Here is an 18,817-nt window from a genome sequence, read left to right on the forward strand (position 1 = left end):
GAAAACTACACAGTATTTAAAAGTTTGAGTTAGACAAATATTGCCAAGGATAAGAGGTTATAGGTATTAATATCATAGTAAGTGACAAATCAAGTTGGAGAATAGTATATGCAGTATGATTCTAAGTTTTAAAAATGCATGATTTAGGCTTTATACATCATCTATATACATATATATCCAAATAAATTATCTGGAAGGACCTGTATGAAATGTAATGAGTTATCTCTGGGAATGAAATCATAAGAGAGGTTTCTATTTTGATATTGTTTGAACTCTTATTAAGCATAATACACTATATTGTAATAAGAAAAAAATATTAAAACAATCCCACTACTTGATTTCCATAATGCAGCAAGTGAAAAAAAAACAAGGAGCAAAAAAGCAAATAGTTATTTTTCGCCACATTTTAATTATGAAACAAGGAGAAATAAAATACATACATTCATTTGCAGGAAAAGAAAGGAAGAAAATACCAGAAACTGAAAAAAGTGATTATAAATAGTGGATGTATGAGACCAGGTGAAAGAAATAGGTATGGAAATGAAATTTCTTTGATTTATTCCTTTTTCTAAAATTTTGAATTTTCAATAATGTTTTATGTCTTCAAAAACATTAATCAAAAAGGATAAAAATGCAAATTGAGTACAGACACCAATTAACTTAGTTATACATTGAATTAATAACATAACCCCAGAGAGCATTAATTAATTCAAGTAACTTTTGAACACAACACTCTGACTATACAGATTTAGTAGGATGAATTATAAGGACAAAAAGAACTGTAAAATCTCTCGTGCTTTATTCAGGACCTTTGTTGTTAGTAGTAGTAGTTTTGGTGTAGTAGTACTGAAACTATTTTGTATGAATTAAATATATTGACATTGATGATAATTAGCGTACCCACTGTGGGAAAATGAGATAAAAATATGGACTGGGTAAAGGTGAAGAAGAACCCTGTCTTGTTGGATTTGAATTGGAAGTATCAGAATTAAATCACAATTTTTAAAAAATGGTTTCTATATACCATTTTCCACTGAAAGGAATCAGCAAAAATGGCTAATTTTAGTGCTGGGGCAGAGAAACTATGAAGGTAAGCCTGGTACATCTTTATGACAGAAAGCAAGAAAGTGTGCAAAGGATCATGGGGTATCAAAAGGTAACAGGAAAACTTCCACTTCAGGTAATGTTGAAAAACCTGGAACTAGACTATCTCTCCCACAGAAAGCAATGAAAAAAGTGGACAAAAAATATGAAGTAACTGTTTTCAGGCAGTGCAAGACTGTGATCTCAGAGAAAAGGAAAACTCATGCAGTGAGCCCCATAATCAACCCAGCTCTCCACTTAGAGACAAATCACCAACTATAGCGCAGTGAATTGGAGTACTAACAGAGCCCAGCTGTCCTGCTGAGCTGAGCTACAGAGATCAGGGCAGCTAAAATGGCTGGAACCTTCAGTAAAAAGAGAGAGCTTCACTGAATGGAGCCCATGAAATCTGTATGGGTGTTCCCTATGAGTCTCTGGCTGAAGATTCAGCTGAACATGCACAGGGCACATCTGTCAAAGGCTTATCATCAAAAGAAGAAAGAACTACGCCATAGAATATGGCCTACTCTAGGCCCTCCCTAACAAAGCCACAAACCAAGCCCTGACAATATATCTACAGGGGAGAAAAGATTAGGGGTTGAGTCCCTCCATGTTATAGGTGATTAGGACATATGTTGGGCTTTCCAAGGATCTATTCTCACAAAGTATAAAACTAAGCCATAAGTTCAAGATCAGTAATTGTACTGCTATTAGAACAAGCACCAATACCTTTAGAGGAACCCAACAGAATTTGGTATCTCTACAATGTATTATCAACAAATTCCAGTAGTCAATAAAAAAAAAAAATCACTTGGCATGGACCTGATTGATATTTATAGAATACTACATAGCACAATACACAAATGTATATGGAATATTCATCAACAGAGGCCATATGCTGGGACATAAAATAAAATTCAATACATTTCAAAAGACTGAAATATTAGAGAGTATATTCTCTGACATACATACAAAGGAATTAAATTAGAAATAAAAATAAGATATCTATAAATCCTTAAATGTGTGGAAATTAAATAACACATTTTTAAATAACTGGTTCAAAGAAGAAATCACAAGGGAAATTAGAAAATATTTTGCACCACATAATAATGAAAACATAACTGATCAAAATTTCTGGTTCATAGCTAAGGCAATACTTAGAGGGAAATTTATGGCTTTAAAATGCCATTATTAGAAAAGAAGAAAAGTTTAAGATCCATGATCTAAGATTCCATCTTAAGAAACTAGAAAAAGAAGAGTAAATTAAACCCAAAGTATATAAAAAGAAAGAATAAAGAATGGAGATGGAGCAATTAAATAAACAAGCAACGAAGAAAATTAACAAAGTCCAAACCTGCTTATTTGAAAAGATTAATGAACTTGATAAACTATTACCAAGCAAGACTAATCAAGAAAAAATAATCAATATCAAGAATGAAAGAGCAGATAACATTCCAAATGTTACAGACATTTGAAGGCTATTTACTCAGTATTATGAATGACTCCATATCAATAAATTTTAAAACTTAACATGAAATGGATAAATCCCTTATAAAAACCCAAATTGACTTAAAAAGAGAAAAATCTGAGTAACACTGTACCTATTGAAGAAATCAAACAAATCATTAACAACAACAAAAAAATCCACAAAGAGTATTTCAAATCCATATAATATCAGTGATCAATACTGTCAATCTTTTGAGGAAGAAATAATGCCAAGTCAGAAAATAGATGAAGCAAGAACACTTCCTAAATCATTTTAAGAGGCCAACATAATCCTGACACCAAAATCTAATAAAAATATTACCAAAAAACAGACGATAGCACTCATGAATATAGATGCAAAAATCCTCAACAATAAAAAATTAAAATAAATTTAGCAATAAATAAGATGACTAGTACATCATGACTAAATAGGGTTTATCTCTTATATCCTGTTTCCCCAAAAATAAGACCTAGCCGGACAATCAGCTCTAATGCATCTTTTGGAGCAAAAATTAATATAAGATCGGGTCTTACATTATATTATATAAGACCCAGTCTTATAGTATATTAAGACCTGGTCTTATATTATAGTAAAATAAGACCAGGTATTATATTATATTATATTATATTATATTATATTATATTATATTATATTATAAGACCAGGTCTTATATTATAGCAAAATAATACTGGGTCTTATATTAATTTTTGTTCGAAAAGACACATTAGAGCTGATTGTCTGGCTAGGTCTTATTTTCAGGGAAACACGGTAGCAGGAGTGGCTCAACATTTGAATATCTATTTAATTGACACAATAAAGGAGAAAAGTCATATAATCATCTCAAAAGATGCAGAAGAAGCATGTGATAAAATTCAGTACCAATTGATAATTTAAAAATCTCAGCAAACTAGGAATAGAAGGGAAGTTCCTCAGTCTCTTAAAGAACACCTATGAAAACCCGTAGCTAACACCATACTTAATGGTACAAAAGAGTGACAGAGAGCAAGAGAGGGAGAGGGAAAATAAATATAACAAAATGTTAACGATTGGTGAATATAAGTGAAGAGTATGCAAGTGGCCATTTTAGTATTCTTGTAACTTTTCTGTAATTTTGAAATGTTTCAAAACAAAAAGTTGAGAAAACATAAAAAGAAACTAATTCCTATCTACCCCATAGTAAAATTCCCAAGTTCTGGTTTTGCACTCAACCCTGTAGATTACAGCAGCAGTCCTTATTCATCACTATTCTACTGAAAAATTAAATCTGCTATTCATCTATCTATACTACTCTAACTAGGACTCAGGAGCCTCTGTCTTTTAGGTTGGCTTGGCTTGCTTAGCCAATTTCAACTGCTTCCCACTTGGAGACTTACACCTCTCCCTAGACACACATGTCATACCTGCTGCCTTCTCCATCACTTACAGTGTGCTGCTTCCTTACCTTGAGTGTCCTGCTCTCTCATTACTGTCCACTCTGGCCCTACCTGCTCTCAAGGCTTGCCTCAAGGCCCTCATCTTCTATGGAATGCCCAATATTGATCCTGCCCTTCTCTGACTCCCCTAGCTTTGAAGGCCTATGCTGGGCAAGTTCAATATTGAATCAAATTTTCTTGTGTTATTCTGCAGGAGATTAATGTGTGAAGCATCCCCAGTAAGAAAATTTCCTTCCAGTTAAGTGGATCTCTTATTTTGGATCATACATTTAAGCAACTTTGTAGGAAAAAAATCATTTAACTATAAAAGCTAAACATAATTTCCAAAATCTTTTTCAATTTTGATTAGTGTAAATGCATATTTTAATATTGTTGCATTCTGGGGGGGGTTGCTTAATATTATTTATATTCGCATTTCTGTGTATGGATGTGGTCTAAATGCTGGTCCTTTTAATAGCTATATAGTGTTCCATCTGGTTAGCATAAATTGCTTTGCCGTTTATCCCAATGAAATTAAGTATTACTGAACAATGGAATTTTTATTTATTTATCCTCCACATTTTCCCCACCATAGGACTAGTGGAAAGCTGCAAATACAATAAGAGTTCAATAGTATTTTATGACTGGCTATGCCTTTGGCCACATAAAATTCAATGACAGAATCCTAAAATGATTTGCCCTTCAACTTTTTCAATAAATGTGAGTTTCATTTAGCTCCATTCTTGCCTAAGTTCTTTCTCACTTATCTCTGACATCTCTGACTACTCCGTACTTGCTGTAATCTTTGTCCTACACTAAATTTCTATACCTACAGAAGTTTAATACCACTTCCAATGACCAAGCCAGTCCTTTCAGTACCACTTTCCCTTCCTTCCATGATTCAGCTTCCTCCACGGAAGTCACACTAATTAAAGAGATACGTACAAGTATCAAGTCTGAGATTATCCCTTTCAATTAAAAAAGAGATCGTGGGGTGGTATTTTTCTCCTTGATCTTAGCTCATTAAAATAAATTTAGGAGATTTCAATAGCACCTTGACCTTCTTATTTTTAATCTAGTACTCTTGTACTCCATAGCTAAAGGCACAAAGGAATATCCTCAGAACAGCATTATTTCTAATTACCGTTTTAAAATAAAACGTTTTGTTTCGTTTTTTAAGAAGTGAAAACATGGTATTTCATTTTATTTTTACTTAAATAACAATCAATCTCACACAAAAAAACCTATTTTGTTTATATTTGGAAATTGTTTGAGAGACTTTCTAACTTTTGCCAGAAATATATAATAGATTCACATAACCTCTATTTCTGCCTTTATGGTCTTCCTTAGTCATCAGACTGGAAATTCTAAAGCCAAAGAATTTCTAGTAAGAACAAACTGCTATCCTCTCAACAACAATCAGAAAATTCCATAAGTCTATAAACCTAGAAGTAAAAGCCTCATGTAAAGTCATTCTCTCATTATATGGAATTGAATTGTTCTGTTCAAGTCAATCCAAAATGTATCTATAAGCTGGCACCAACTATGTGCCAGCAGGCATTCAAAGACTACTTACCAGTAAATACTACATTTTTCTAGCTGATTAAGATATTTTGGTAATTCTGAAATTTTCCTTCAAACACCAGATCACTGAGAAGTTGCTTTGTTATTGTTAGGCCATACTTAGGCCAGGAGCAGGAATCTTCTTATCTTAAGAGCCATCTTGTCTTACTTTGTACCTTGTACCTGCCGGCTTGTGTTTGCCTTAGGCCTGGAGAACCCGCCTGGAATGTAGTAACCATCTTATCCTGTCTTGCTTTTTCTTTGTTTCCTAGGGGCTTGTGATCAGCTAGCCTGGGCAGGCCTGGGTGTCAGGATGGAGGCCTGGGGGCCAGGGTGTGGAGCCAGAAGGCTTGGCCATGCCCCGAAACCCTTGGTTGCTAGAGACAATGCAAAAAAAGCTCCCTGAAGCATTGAAGGGAGACCAACCTCATTTACCCCCTCCTGGAAAACTCCATACCCCTTTTTGCTCGGAGAGGTTATGATCTTTCCTAGCCTGACACCCCGCAGCTGAAACATGCCAAATAAATTCTAATAGACCAATTTTGGTCTCCCGCGACTCATTCCTCCGGCCATGCCTAACAGTTATGATCATCCTCCAGATGTACTGGCTGGAAGATGACCTAGTTTGGGTTCAGAATTAAACATACCCTCTCATCAAACTGGTTACCCTATTCCTTTCTCTTCTGGTATGGAGATCCAGGCTGGGAGAGCTAAATGCCAACAACTGTGTAACAGAGCTCATATTTTCCAGTAGCAGCAGCAGCAGCAAAAGTCAGAGAAAAGCAAAGGTGACAGTTTAATGCCCCTCAAAATAACATCCATGTATACTCTGGGGACATAATTTTTAAGGTAAAGAGAAACAGGTAAGTACAAGCCCTTGGATGATCTCATCTTGAAGGAGAATTCTTTCTCCCACCCATCCTATAAAAATTAGTTTTAGATACATGCGTCCTCTACTGGGAGTTTCTGCCATTAGCCTTTGTCAAGATATTAGCGAATTCCCTATCATAAAGAATTGGCTTTACCTTTAAGTAAAGTAAACCTATTTTTCATAGAGTAGACTGTCTAATGACCTTATCTATTTAGTCCTATATTTAGAGAATGCCAGTGCTGAAAGACCTCATGAGTATTCTGTGAAGAAGATGATGAGCCCACACTTGGCCAATCAGCCACAGTCCTTAAAATTAGATGCTGTGCATTTTGGTATGTTCTAATGCAACCAGACCCTAGATGAAATCTCAAAGTCATATTTGCTGTTTCTCTAGCCAGGGTTGATAGTTAGGCTTGCCCAATGTGAATGGGTATTACCTAGAAACATAACTTGTGCTTCAGTTTCTAAAAACAATCTATACTACTGGAAACCAAAAGGTTTGTTTCAATAAGTGCCCATAGTACATCTTTTTTTCCTTTTAAAAAATGTTTCATAGATTTCAGGTGTACAATTCTGTATTACATCATCTATAAATCCCATTGTGTGTTCACCACCCAGAGTCAGTTCTCCTTCCATCACCATATATTTGATCCCCCTTACCCTCATCTCCCACCCCCCAACCCCCTTACCCTCTGGTAACCTGAAATCTATGTAATTTTACTAACAATTGTCACCCCAATAAATTAAAAAAAAAATTTAAATGTTTTATACTGACTCTGGATGGTAAACACACAATGTGATATATAGATGATGTATTATAGAATTGTACACCTGAAATCTAAGTAACTTTAATAACAATTGTCACCCCAATAAACTTTAATTTAAAAAAAATGTTTTATTGAGACACCGTGTTTCTCTGAAAATAAGACCCAGCATGATTTTTCAGGATGCTCGTAATATAAAATAAGCCCTACTGTATTTCCCTGAAAATAAGACCAGGTCTTATATTAATTTTTGCTCCAAAAGACGCATTAGGGTTTATTTTATATTACAAGCATCCTGAAAAATCATGCTACAGCTTATTTTCCAGTTAGGTCTTATTTTCAGGGAAACATGGTATAATTCACATAATATAAAATTTACCATTTTAAAATATACAATTCAGTGGTTTTTAATATGCTCATTATGTTATGTAATCATCACTATTAACTTATTCCAGAACATTTCCATCAACCCCCAAATGAGATTCTGTACCTATCAGCAGGCAGTCCCAATTCCCTCCTGTCCCCATCTTCTGGCAACTACTAATCTATTTTCTCCATGGATTTGTAGATTTTTTTAAATAAGTGTTTTATTCTTTTCTTTCACTGACAAGTACAGAAGAAGAAACCTCCATCCCTTGGTCCTCTATCCTGTGCATAAGAGAGGCCCTTAGCATCAGTAGTTGTAGGGATCTTAGTAAAAATGATCCTTGTCTATAATGATTTGCACAGAAATCATTATAATTGGCTTCACATCTGTCACTAAACAGTTATAAATATTAATGAGTAAAGGGCACAATCTTCACTTTTTGACTTGGGGGAAGGGAAAGAGGGAGAAAAGTAAAAGTTCTGAATTCCACTGGTGATTCCAAGAAGAATCACTATTCATGCTTGAATCCGAATCTCTTTAAATGGAAAAGGCCAAAGGACCTCACAGATTGCATAAAACAAAATTTTGTACTACAGATCTGCCAATGTGATTTTTAATGTCCTTCAAAACATAAGGCCAACTAAAATAGGAGTATCATAATAAGAGGGCAAGCAATACTACTTTTTACATGACATAATAATATTAACAGGAGTGTAGGGTCTGGGAGGGGGGTTATGATAAGAGTGGCTAAATAAAAGCAAAGAATTAAAAGATACAGCTCCGAAGTATCCCCATTTTCATCAGCTATCTGCAACTTAGGATGTCTTTTATTCATCCCATGCTTGGTTTGTGTTTCTGTATTTTGAAATAAAAAACAAATACCACATACACAGACATGCACAAAACAACATCATGCTATTAGTCTTCCCTGCCTACTCCATATACACCATAAATACAAGCAGAAAAGCATAAGAAAAAACACCAACTGTATTTAAATCATCTCCACTTCCCAGACCTGTAGGAAAAGTTTTCTTTGAATATTACAGTTGCTATTGTCCCAGTAGGTAGCTGAGGATACACAGAAGCCGGAGGGGAGACCAAAACCTTTCAAGCACATTCACTCTCAGGTGAATATCTTTTTGGGTAATGTTTCTTCAATAAAGCTCACTGCAGATATGACACCAGTTGGCTGCACTAAGTAAACAAGCTAAGGACCCCTAGTAAGCCACAAACAAGCTCACACTTCGGGTAACTAAAGAATAAAGGGACAAAGCATTTAAAAATTGATCTTTTAATTTCTTTTATGTGTATACTTTTTTCAACATCCTCTCTCTTCATAAACAATAAGCAAACCAAGAAAACAAGACAGAGTACATAGATAGCAACTTGTTTTCATTCTTTTAGTTTGGATTTTACCTGAACTAAGCTACCATAATATAGATAGCTTTTTAAACTGTCAATTCTTTTTTTCCCCTTTCCAACTCTGTTACAGCCTTTATGATACAACCAAGTGAGATAAATGGTATCTGGTCCAACAGATTACATTTGCTAGTAATTAATAATATTCCTAAGATTTTATTTAAGCAATAATCTATCTGAACAGAGATTGAAAGTGAAAATGTGACTTCAAAACTAAGACAAGGAAAGACAGCCGTGTAAAATATGCCAAATTGGAGATATTGTAGGTAAAATGTTACACACAAATACAGCTGAAAGAGACTCACAATATAAAAAAAATGTGTTAAATACATACATAAGTATTTAAGGGGAGAAAAAGCCAATATATTGCCCTACCTTTACCATTCCAGAATCCTTTCAACTTCAGCAATGTTGTTCTATTTTATAACCTGTGACCCACTTTTGTGAAAGACTTATCAATATACTATCGACTGAAGAATACTATTCATTACGTATTTCAATTAGCAAGTATTGTCACTCCAAAAAACAAACATTAAACAAACTCCAAGCTCCAGCCAACATTTATTGCTTTGAAAAATAGGCACGCACTTCATTGCCTTGGTTTTATACTTAATGAGAAAGTAAAGAGCACACATTTAATTCTAGGAAATGACTGAATTATAACCTAGCAGAAAGCCTTATTGTAGTCTTTCGTTTCCATGTAATAATACATTCCTCAATGTCTTACTGGAATGATTACAGACAGAAAATCAATTCTTAAAATCTCATGCATGGTTTGTAATTATAGCTAGAATGTATAATCAAAACGGAAAGACACATATATCCAAGTGTTATTAAACAATGATCAAGCTTTGATGGGAATATCTCCTGGCTACAGCTAATCTCTTAGTATAATCATGGCTGCCTGCCAGACCACCATGTTCTAGGAAGACATATTTCTTCTCAAGAAATTCCTCTTCAGGAAATTGGCTAATATTTCTGAACTCGGAGGTTTTAAACCTCTGCCTGTTTGGGATTCAGTACAAATGTGAAGATGTGAGCAACTAAAGCTCACTGATATTTATCAAAAGCTTTTATTTAAACTGTAAGGCTGAACACTCAATTAGGAGGCAAAGGATATATATTTTTAAAGGTTTCCTGTTTTCTCATTTGTAAATGTTTGCTCCCAGGTGTATATTCACTAGCAAATTTAACCAACACTAAGTAGGCCCTTAACATTTAATTGTTCACTGAGAGTATACTGACATTGAAATTGAACAAAATTCCACTGGTTTCCCAACATTTTCTCAGTGGTAGGCTAAAATCTCATTTTTATTTTGGCTACTTTCCAATACAGCTGTAATACAAGTGCTTCTGTTTAAAGATAGTCATATTTAAAGGCACAGATGTTATCTGGATGCTCACAAAAGCACACTTCTTTGACCAAATAATGAAAAGCTGCCAGCAACTTACCAGAATTTCTCTTTGACACCATCTTCAAATTTGTGCAGACTATGGAGCAGACCAAAAGGATCAAAAGAAACGGTAGCTTCATTGTTCACTTTCCTTGGCAGCTGAAAATTAAAAAAAAAAAAAAAAGTATATAAAGTTTGAATCACAGACCTTGGCCTCAACAAAACAGTAGCTATAATTTCACATACCTCAAAGACACGTAACAGAAACAAGGACATCCTGGTGACTTCTGGCTTTATTTTTATGCAAATGGAAAAAAATGTGAACATTCACAGCTGAATTATGAAAAAGTTCCCTGCTTAAAACTTTTCAATGTTTTCCCACTGGATTTAGAGCAAAATCTGAACTCCTTCTATTCGACTTTCAATGGCCTACAGGCGGGGCCCCAGTTACCTCTTTGATCTTATTTCACAACACTTTCCTCCTTGTTGGCTATGTTCCAGCCAGTATGGACATTTTATTTATTCCATGCCAGGCACATTTCCTCCTCATGGCATTTGCATTTTGAATTCCTCCTGGGATACTCCTACCCACTGTTCACGCATTTAGTTCCTCCACCCCATAGGTTTTAGTCCCACAAAAAGGCCTTTCCTGATCATGCAATCTTGAAGTCTCATACTGTCATTCTCTAGCTCACCTCCTTGTTTATTTTATTCATAAGACTTACCAGCATCTACAATCAAGAGCTTCCAGTCAAAATGCTGGAGTACATTAATGCTGTGCTTACCTCCTTTCACAACCACATCAAAATTAGAACTAAACGATAGAAAAAGCAACACTAAAAATTGCCTGAAATTTAGCTGAACAGAAGTCCAATAACTTAGGATGTACAGAAACCACCTTGAGACTGGTACGAGGTGCAGAGATGCAGAACAGGCTGGTCCCACACCCTGTTCATTAAAAACAGGAGGGATATCTCATTAAAATGTGAACATCAAAAATCAGGAGGTGACCACAGGATGGCCACGGGGTTTGAAAATTAATCTGGGGAACGTAATTTGGTGGTTACCAGAGCGTAAGGGGGTTGGGGGGGGGGGGATGAGGGTGAGGGGGATCAAATGTACGGTGATGGAAGGGGAGCTGACTCTGGGTGGTGAACACACAGTGTGATTTATGGATGATGTGATTCAGAATTGCACAACTGAAATCTATGTAATTCTACTAACAATTGTCACCCCAATAAATTAAAAAATAAAAAAAAAAAATAAAAAAAAATAAAATGTAGAATTTGTTCCCTTTAAAAAAAAAAAAAAAAAATCAGGAGGGATATCTCAGCTTTGGAGGACCCCCTAGAGGAACAAGAGGTCCCAGCTCCACCCCAGCCCAGGGTTCCAGTGCTGGGGAGAAAAGTCCCCATAATTTCTGGTTGTGCAAACCAGTAGAGATTGTGACTGAGATGGAGGGTGGCTGGAGTCCCAGCCTCTCCTCTTAAAAGGATCATGCATGGACTAACCCACTGATGGAATCACTGGCTCTGAGCTTCAGTGCTGGGGCAGCAGCGGGAAAGGTGGCAGGGACATATATTGGGGAACTGAGTTGTCTGGCTTGAGATGGGGACTGGAGGGGCAGCTTTCCCTGGATGGAGGAGCTGGTGAAAGCCATTGTTTCTTTGTTGAGCCCTCCCCGTTCCCAGTGAGCAGATGCAGGTGTCGGCCATATCTGAGTCTCCATCAAGCTGGTTATGGCCTTTCCTTTGCCATGCCCTTGTGATTCAAGACCATGCCCCACGAAACTTTCAGTCACATCAAAGCTGCTTCCAGTGCCTTTTTCTTACAGATTGCCTGCCTTAGCTCATGCTACAGTCTTTTATAGGGCCTATCAAAGGTTCCTAGAAACCAGACAAGCAGCATCTTGTTTGAGCATGTCCTGTACCTCTGGCTGAGCAGCTCTAAGTCCAGGACTAGCACTGCTGGTCTTGGTTCATGGTGTGGCCTCTCAGGGTACTCCCAAGCATGCTACAGGCAGCAGCCATCTGTGGATTTCTTTGTGGCTCCTGCCAGGTGGCCCTGGGAGGGGCCCAGGCTGCAGCTGAACTTCACCTGCAGTGGATCTCCTCCAAGGTGTTTCTGGGGCTGGCGTCCCCAGTGGCCAGCTTCTAAACAAGCTGGAGCATCACCCATATACCTCCAAGGATGACACACCCAAGACACAGATTGGACACGCACCAGAGCCCTGCTGAGGCAGATCCTACTCTGTAGGGTCAGCCCTCACACAACAACTTTTCCACTGTACTCACAGCCAGTCCTCACAACCAATGAACCCGAGGGTCAATCCCTCCCACTGGTATGCAAATAGTAACCAAGGCTCAACTATAAGAGGAGGGCAAACACAATCCACACAAGAGACACACCTGGAGTGCGTGGATCAGGTGACCAGGAAGACTGTACCAATGAGCCCCATAGCACACCTACTACATAAGGCCACTCCACTAAGATCGAACACAGCAGCCTTACCTAATACATAAAAACAAACACAAAGAGGCAGCCAAAATGGGGAGAAAAAGAAACACATCCCAAGAAAAAGAACAGAACAAAAAGCTCCAGGAAAAAATCTAAACAAAGTGGAGAAAGGAAATCTATCTGATGCAGAGTTCCAAATATTGGTTATAAGGATGCTCCATGATCTCAGGAAGAACTTCAACAAAGAAACAGGAAACATAAAAATGGAGATAGAAAACATGAAAAAGAACCAGTCAGAAATAATGAATACAATAACAGAAATTAAGAATATGTTACAGGGAATCAGTAGCAGATTAGATGAAGCAGAGGATCAAACAAACAATGTAGATAATAAGATAGCAAAAAAACACCCAAACAGAGCAGCAAAAATAAAAAAGAAAACAAAAAACTAAGGAGAGTTTAAGGGGTATCTGGGACAACATTAAACATACCAACGTTCTCATTATAGGGGTACCAGAAGGAGAAGAGAGAGAGCAAGGAATTGAAAATTATTTGAAGAAATAGTGACAGAAAACTTCCCTAACCTTGTGAAGGTAATAGATATACAAACCCAGGAAGCACAGAGTCCCAGACAAGATGAACCCAAACAGGCCAACACCAAAACACATCATAATTAAATGCCAAAAGTTAAAGACAGAGAGAGAATCTGAAAAGCAGCAAGAGAAATGTCGTTAGTTACTTACAAGGGACTCCCCATAACACTTCCAGCTGATTTCTCAACAGAAACTTTGCAGGCCAGGAGGGATTGGCAGGAAATATTCAAAGTGATGAAAAGTAAGGACCTACAACCAAAATTACTATATCCAGCAAAGCTATCGTTTAGAATCAAAGGACAGATAAAGAGCTTCCCAGAGAAGAAAAAGCTAAAGGAATTCATCATTACCAAACCAGTATTAGAAGGAATCTTAGAGGGGCATTTTAACTTTCTCTCTCTCTTTCTCTCTCTCTCTCTCTCTCTCTCTCTCTCTCTCTCTCTCTCTCTCTCTCTCTCCATATATATATATATATATATATATATATATATATATATGCATATATATATGCATATATATACATATATGTGTATATATATATATATATCAAAAATATCAATAATAAAATGGCAATAATTACATACCTATCAACAATTACTTTCAATGTAAATGGATTAAATGCTCCCATCAAAAGTAGGACATTAAGACAACCCGGGTGTCCCAGAATGGATGAATGGATAAAGAAGAGGTGTTACATATATACAAAGGAATACTACTTAGCCATAAAAAGAAGGAAATCTTGCCATCTGCAACAACATGGATGGATATAGAGGGTACTGTGTTGAGTATACGTCAGACAGCAAAAGTCAAGTGTCATATGATTTCACTTATAAGTGGAATCTAAAGAGCAAAATAAACAAATGCACAAAACAGAAACAAACTCATAGATACAGAGAATATTTTGATGGTTGCCAGATGGGAGGGGGTTTGGGAGTGGGTGAAAAGGGGAAGGAATTAAGGAGTACAAATTTGTTGTTACACAGTCATGGGGATATAGGGTATAGCATAAGGAATACAGTCACTGTCACATTTGTCTTTCACTGTCTGACTTATTATATTCAGCACAGTACCCTCTAGATCCATCCATGTTGTTGCAGAGGCAAGATTAGGTTATCAATAAGTACCTAATGAATAAAAGAACAATATCAATGTAGATAACATCATATCAAGAGTTCAAGTAATACGAAAAAAAGGAGCTTTCAGAGTTTGATTTTCCAAGTTACCCATTTGTTTGAAGTAGAGTATCTCTTATCAAATATATGATTTGTGCCATATCTGTGATGTGCCCTATCTCCAGCTGCAGTGGATGCTGTTGGTACCCTATCTGTATCTTGGACCACCCCAAAAGTCATCTGTAGAAGTCTTCCTATGTTTCTTTGCCACAGAGGCTTCTCTATCTGCAAAAGAAGCTTGAACAGCATAGGAGGCAGGCTGGAAGTTCCAGGCAGCTAACATCCCATGAGTAACTCTCAGTCGATGGAAGTTGATGAATATATACCCCAGCTCCCTGAACCTTTGGTGTGTTCCAGTAGGCTTGAATGTCAAACTGCTCATTAAAAAACTTTATTTGGTTTTCCTCCCTTTCAGTCTGACTTTGACATTCGTTTGCAGTACTACCTGGAGTTACCTCCCAAATAAAACCTTGTCTCTAGGTCTGTTTTGAGGAGAACTCAAATCAAGACTCTGAAAACACAATTATGAACTCCAAGATATCCGTTCCTTTCACAGATTTTTTTTTAAATTAAAGTTTACTGGGGTGACAATTGTTAGTAAAGTTACATAGGTTTCAGGTGTACAATCTGTAATACATCATCTATACATCACATTTGTGTGTTCACCACCTACAGTCAGTTCTCCTTCCATCACCATATATTTGATCCCTTTTACCCTTATCAACCACAGTCCTCCTCCCCACCCCCTTGGTAACCACTAAACTTATGTCAGTCTATGAGATTTTCTTTCTTCATTTATTTGTCTTGTTCCTTTGTTGTTTTCAATTTTATACAATACATATCAGTGAAATCATCTGGTTCTCGACTTTTTCTCATTTATTTTGTTTAGCATAATAATCTCACGATCCATCCATGGTGTTGCAAATGGTACTATTTCATCTTTCTTATGGCAGAATAGGATGCCATAGTGTATATATACCATATCTTCTTTATCCAATCATCTATCGAAGGACAGTTTGGTAGTATCCATGTCTTGGCCACTGTAAATAAAGCTGCAATGAACATCAGAGCACATATATCTTTACGGATAAATATTTTCAGATTTTTGGGGTAGATATCCAAGAAAGGGATTGCTGGGTCATATGGGAATTCTATTTGTAATTTTTTGAGGAACCTCCACACTGCCTTCCATAGCGGCTGCACCAACCTGCATTCCCACCAACAGTGTATGAGGATTCCTTTTCCTCCTCTCCAACACTTGTTATTATATGCTTGTTTATGATGGCCACTCTAACTGCTGTGAGGTGATATCTCATTGTGATTTTTATTTGCATTTCTCTGATACTTAGTGATGTTGACCATTTTTTCATATGTCTATTTGCTATTTGTATATCTTTTTTGGAGAAATGTCTATTCAGGTCCTCTACTCATTTTTTAATTGGAATGTTTTTATTGTTGTTGAGTTGCATGAGTTCCTTATATATTTTGGATATTAGCCCCATATGGGAGGCGCTATTTGCAAAAAAATCTTCTCCCACTCGGTTGGTTGCCTCTTTATTTTGTCGATGGTTTCTTCTGCTGTGCAGAAGTTGTTTAGATTGATACAGTCCTATTCATTTATTTTAGCTTTTACTTCCCTTGCCATTGAAGTCAAATTCATAAAATCCTCTTTGAAGCCAAGGTCCATAAGTTTAGTGCCTATGTTTTCTTCTATGCAGTTTATTGTTTCAGGTCTTATGTTTAGGTCTTTGATCCATTTTTAGTTAATTTTCGTACAAGGTGACAGATAGCAGTCTAGTTTCATTCCTTTGCATGTGGCTTTCCAATTCTTCTAGCACCATTTATGGAGGCTGTCTTTTCTCCATTGTATGTTTTTACCTTCTTTGTTGAATATTATCTCTCCATATTTATCTGGGTTTATTTCTGAGTTCTCAATTCTATTCCATTTGTCTGTGTCTCTATTTTTTTGTCAGTGCCATACTATTTTGATTATTATTACCCTGTAGGACAAGATGAAGTCAAGGAGTGTGATACCTCCAGGATTGTTCTTTTTCCTTAGGATTGTTTTAGCTTTTTGGGATCATTTGCAGTCCATAGAAATCTGATGGTTTTTTTGTTCTATTTCTTTCAAAAATGCCATTGGGATTTGATGGGGATTACATTAAATCTATACATTGCATTGGATAATATAGCCATTTTAACTATGTTGATTCTTCCAATCCATGAACACAGAATGCCTTTCCATTTCTTTGTCTCCTTCAATTTCTTTTAAAAATATCTTATGGTTTTCAGTGTATCAGTCTTTCAGGTCCTTGGTTAAGTTTATTCCTGGGTATTTTATTCTTCTTGTTCCAATTGCAAAAAGAATTGCTTTTTTTTATTTCTTTTTCTGATATTTCATTATTAGTATATAGGAATGCAATGGACTTCTGTATGTTGATTTTGTAGCCAGCAACTTTACTGTATTCATTTATTGTTTCCAATAGCTTTGTGGTGGAGTCTTTAGGATTTTATACATATATATAGGATCATGTCATCCACAAAAGGTGACAATTTAACTTCTTCGTTCCCAATTCAGATGCCTTTTATTTCTTTCTCTTGCCTGATTACTCTGGCTAGGAATTCCAATACTATGTTGAACAGCAGAGGTGATAGGGGACACCCCTGTCATGTTCCTGAACATAGAGCAAAGGGCTTCAGTTTTTCACCATTATTATATTAGCTAAATGTTTGTCATATATGGCCTTTATTATGTTAAGGTATTTTTCTTCTATATCCATCTTATTAAGTGTTTTAATCATAAAAGGTTGTTGTATCTTGTCAAATGCTTTTTCTACATCTATTGATATAATCATATGATTTTTTCCCTTTATTTTCCTTATGTGGTGTATCCCATTGATCAAATTCTGTATGTTGAACTATCCTTGTGTCCCAGGGATGAACTCCACTTGGTCATGATGTATAACTTTTTTTTTAATTTATTGGGGTGATAATTGTTAGTAAAATTACATAGATTTCAGGTGTACAATTCTGTATTACATTATCTATATAAACCAAAAACAACAAAAGAACAAGACAAACAAATGAGAAACAAGAACTCATAGACACAGACAATAGTTTAGTGGTTACCAGAGGGTAAGGAGGGTGGGGGTGAGAGATGAGGGTAAGGGGGATCAAATATATGGTGATGGAAGGAGAATATTATTAATGCATTGTCGCATTTGATTTGCTAGAATTTTATTTAGGGATTTCATATCTATATTCAAAAGAGATATTGGTCTATAATTGCTTTTTGAGTGTGTGTTATCCTCACCAAGTTTATGTATCAGGGTAATGTTGGCCTCATAAAAACAGTTAGGGAGTATTGTCTCTTCTTCCATTTTTTGGAAGACTTTTAGTAGGACAGGTATTAAGTCCTCTTTGAATGTTTGGTAGAATTCACTAGTGAAGCCATTTGGTCTTGGAATTGTCCTTTTGGGAAGGTTTCAGATGACTGATTTAATTTCCTTACTGTTGATCGGTCTATTTATATTTTCCAATCCTTCGTAATTCAGCCTAGGAAGGCCATATACTTCTTAGAACATATCCATTTCTTCCACATTATTGAATTTAGTGACATATAGTCCTTCACAGTATTCTTGGATGATCCTTTGTATGTCTGTGGCATCCATGGTAACTTCTACTCTTTCATTTCCGATTTTGTTTATTTGTGTCTTTTTTTTATCTTAGTGAGTCTAGCCAAAGTTTTGTCAATTTTATTAATCTTTTCATAGAACTAGCTCTTGGCTGCATTAATTTTTTCTAGTGTTTTTTTTTCACTATTTCATTTAGTTCTTCTCTCATTTTTATCATTTCCTTCCTTCTGCTGACTTTCGGATTCATTTGTTCTGCCTTTTCTAGTTCTTTGAGGTGTAACGTGAAGTTATTTATTTGGGATTTTTCTTGTTTCTTCAGATAGGCCTGTACTGCTATAAATTTCCCTCCTAAAACTGCTTTCCCTGCATCCCAAAAATTTTAGTAGGATATATTTTCATTCTCATTCGTTTCCGTGTATCTTTTGATCTCTCCTCTTATTTCTTCTTTGACCTAGTCGTTCTTTAAAAGTATGTTGTTTAATCTCCATATATTTGTGTTTTTTCCTCTTTTCTTTTTGCAGTTGATATCCAATTTCAAAGCCTTGTGATCAGAGAATATGCTTGGTATGATTTCAATCTTCTTAAATTTGCTGAGGCTGAT

At 36.1% G+C, this 18,817-nt stretch overlaps 1 protein-coding gene across 1 annotated transcript in view; it reads right to left on the reverse strand.

Moving 5' to 3' along the window:
• The window catches only part of IL1RAPL2 (interleukin 1 receptor accessory protein like 2), a 1,393,401-nt gene extending 1,382,868 nt beyond the window's left edge, over window positions 1–10,533 (reverse strand). The window contains exon 1 of the mRNA XM_033110155.1: window positions 10,418–10,533. Within this exon, the coding sequence (XP_032966046.1) occupies window positions 10,418–10,499 (82 nt within the window). The 5' untranslated portion in view covers window positions 10,500–10,533. The remainder of the gene's footprint in view (window positions 1–10,417) is intronic.
• Between the last annotated feature and the right edge of the window lie 8,284 nt (window positions 10,534–18,817).

Source organism: Rhinolophus ferrumequinum, chromosome X (assembly GCF_004115265.2).
Source record: "Rhinolophus ferrumequinum isolate MPI-CBG mRhiFer1 chromosome X, mRhiFer1_v1.p, whole genome shotgun sequence".
Classification (NCBI taxonomy): domain Eukaryota; kingdom Metazoa; phylum Chordata; class Mammalia; order Chiroptera; family Rhinolophidae; genus Rhinolophus; species Rhinolophus ferrumequinum.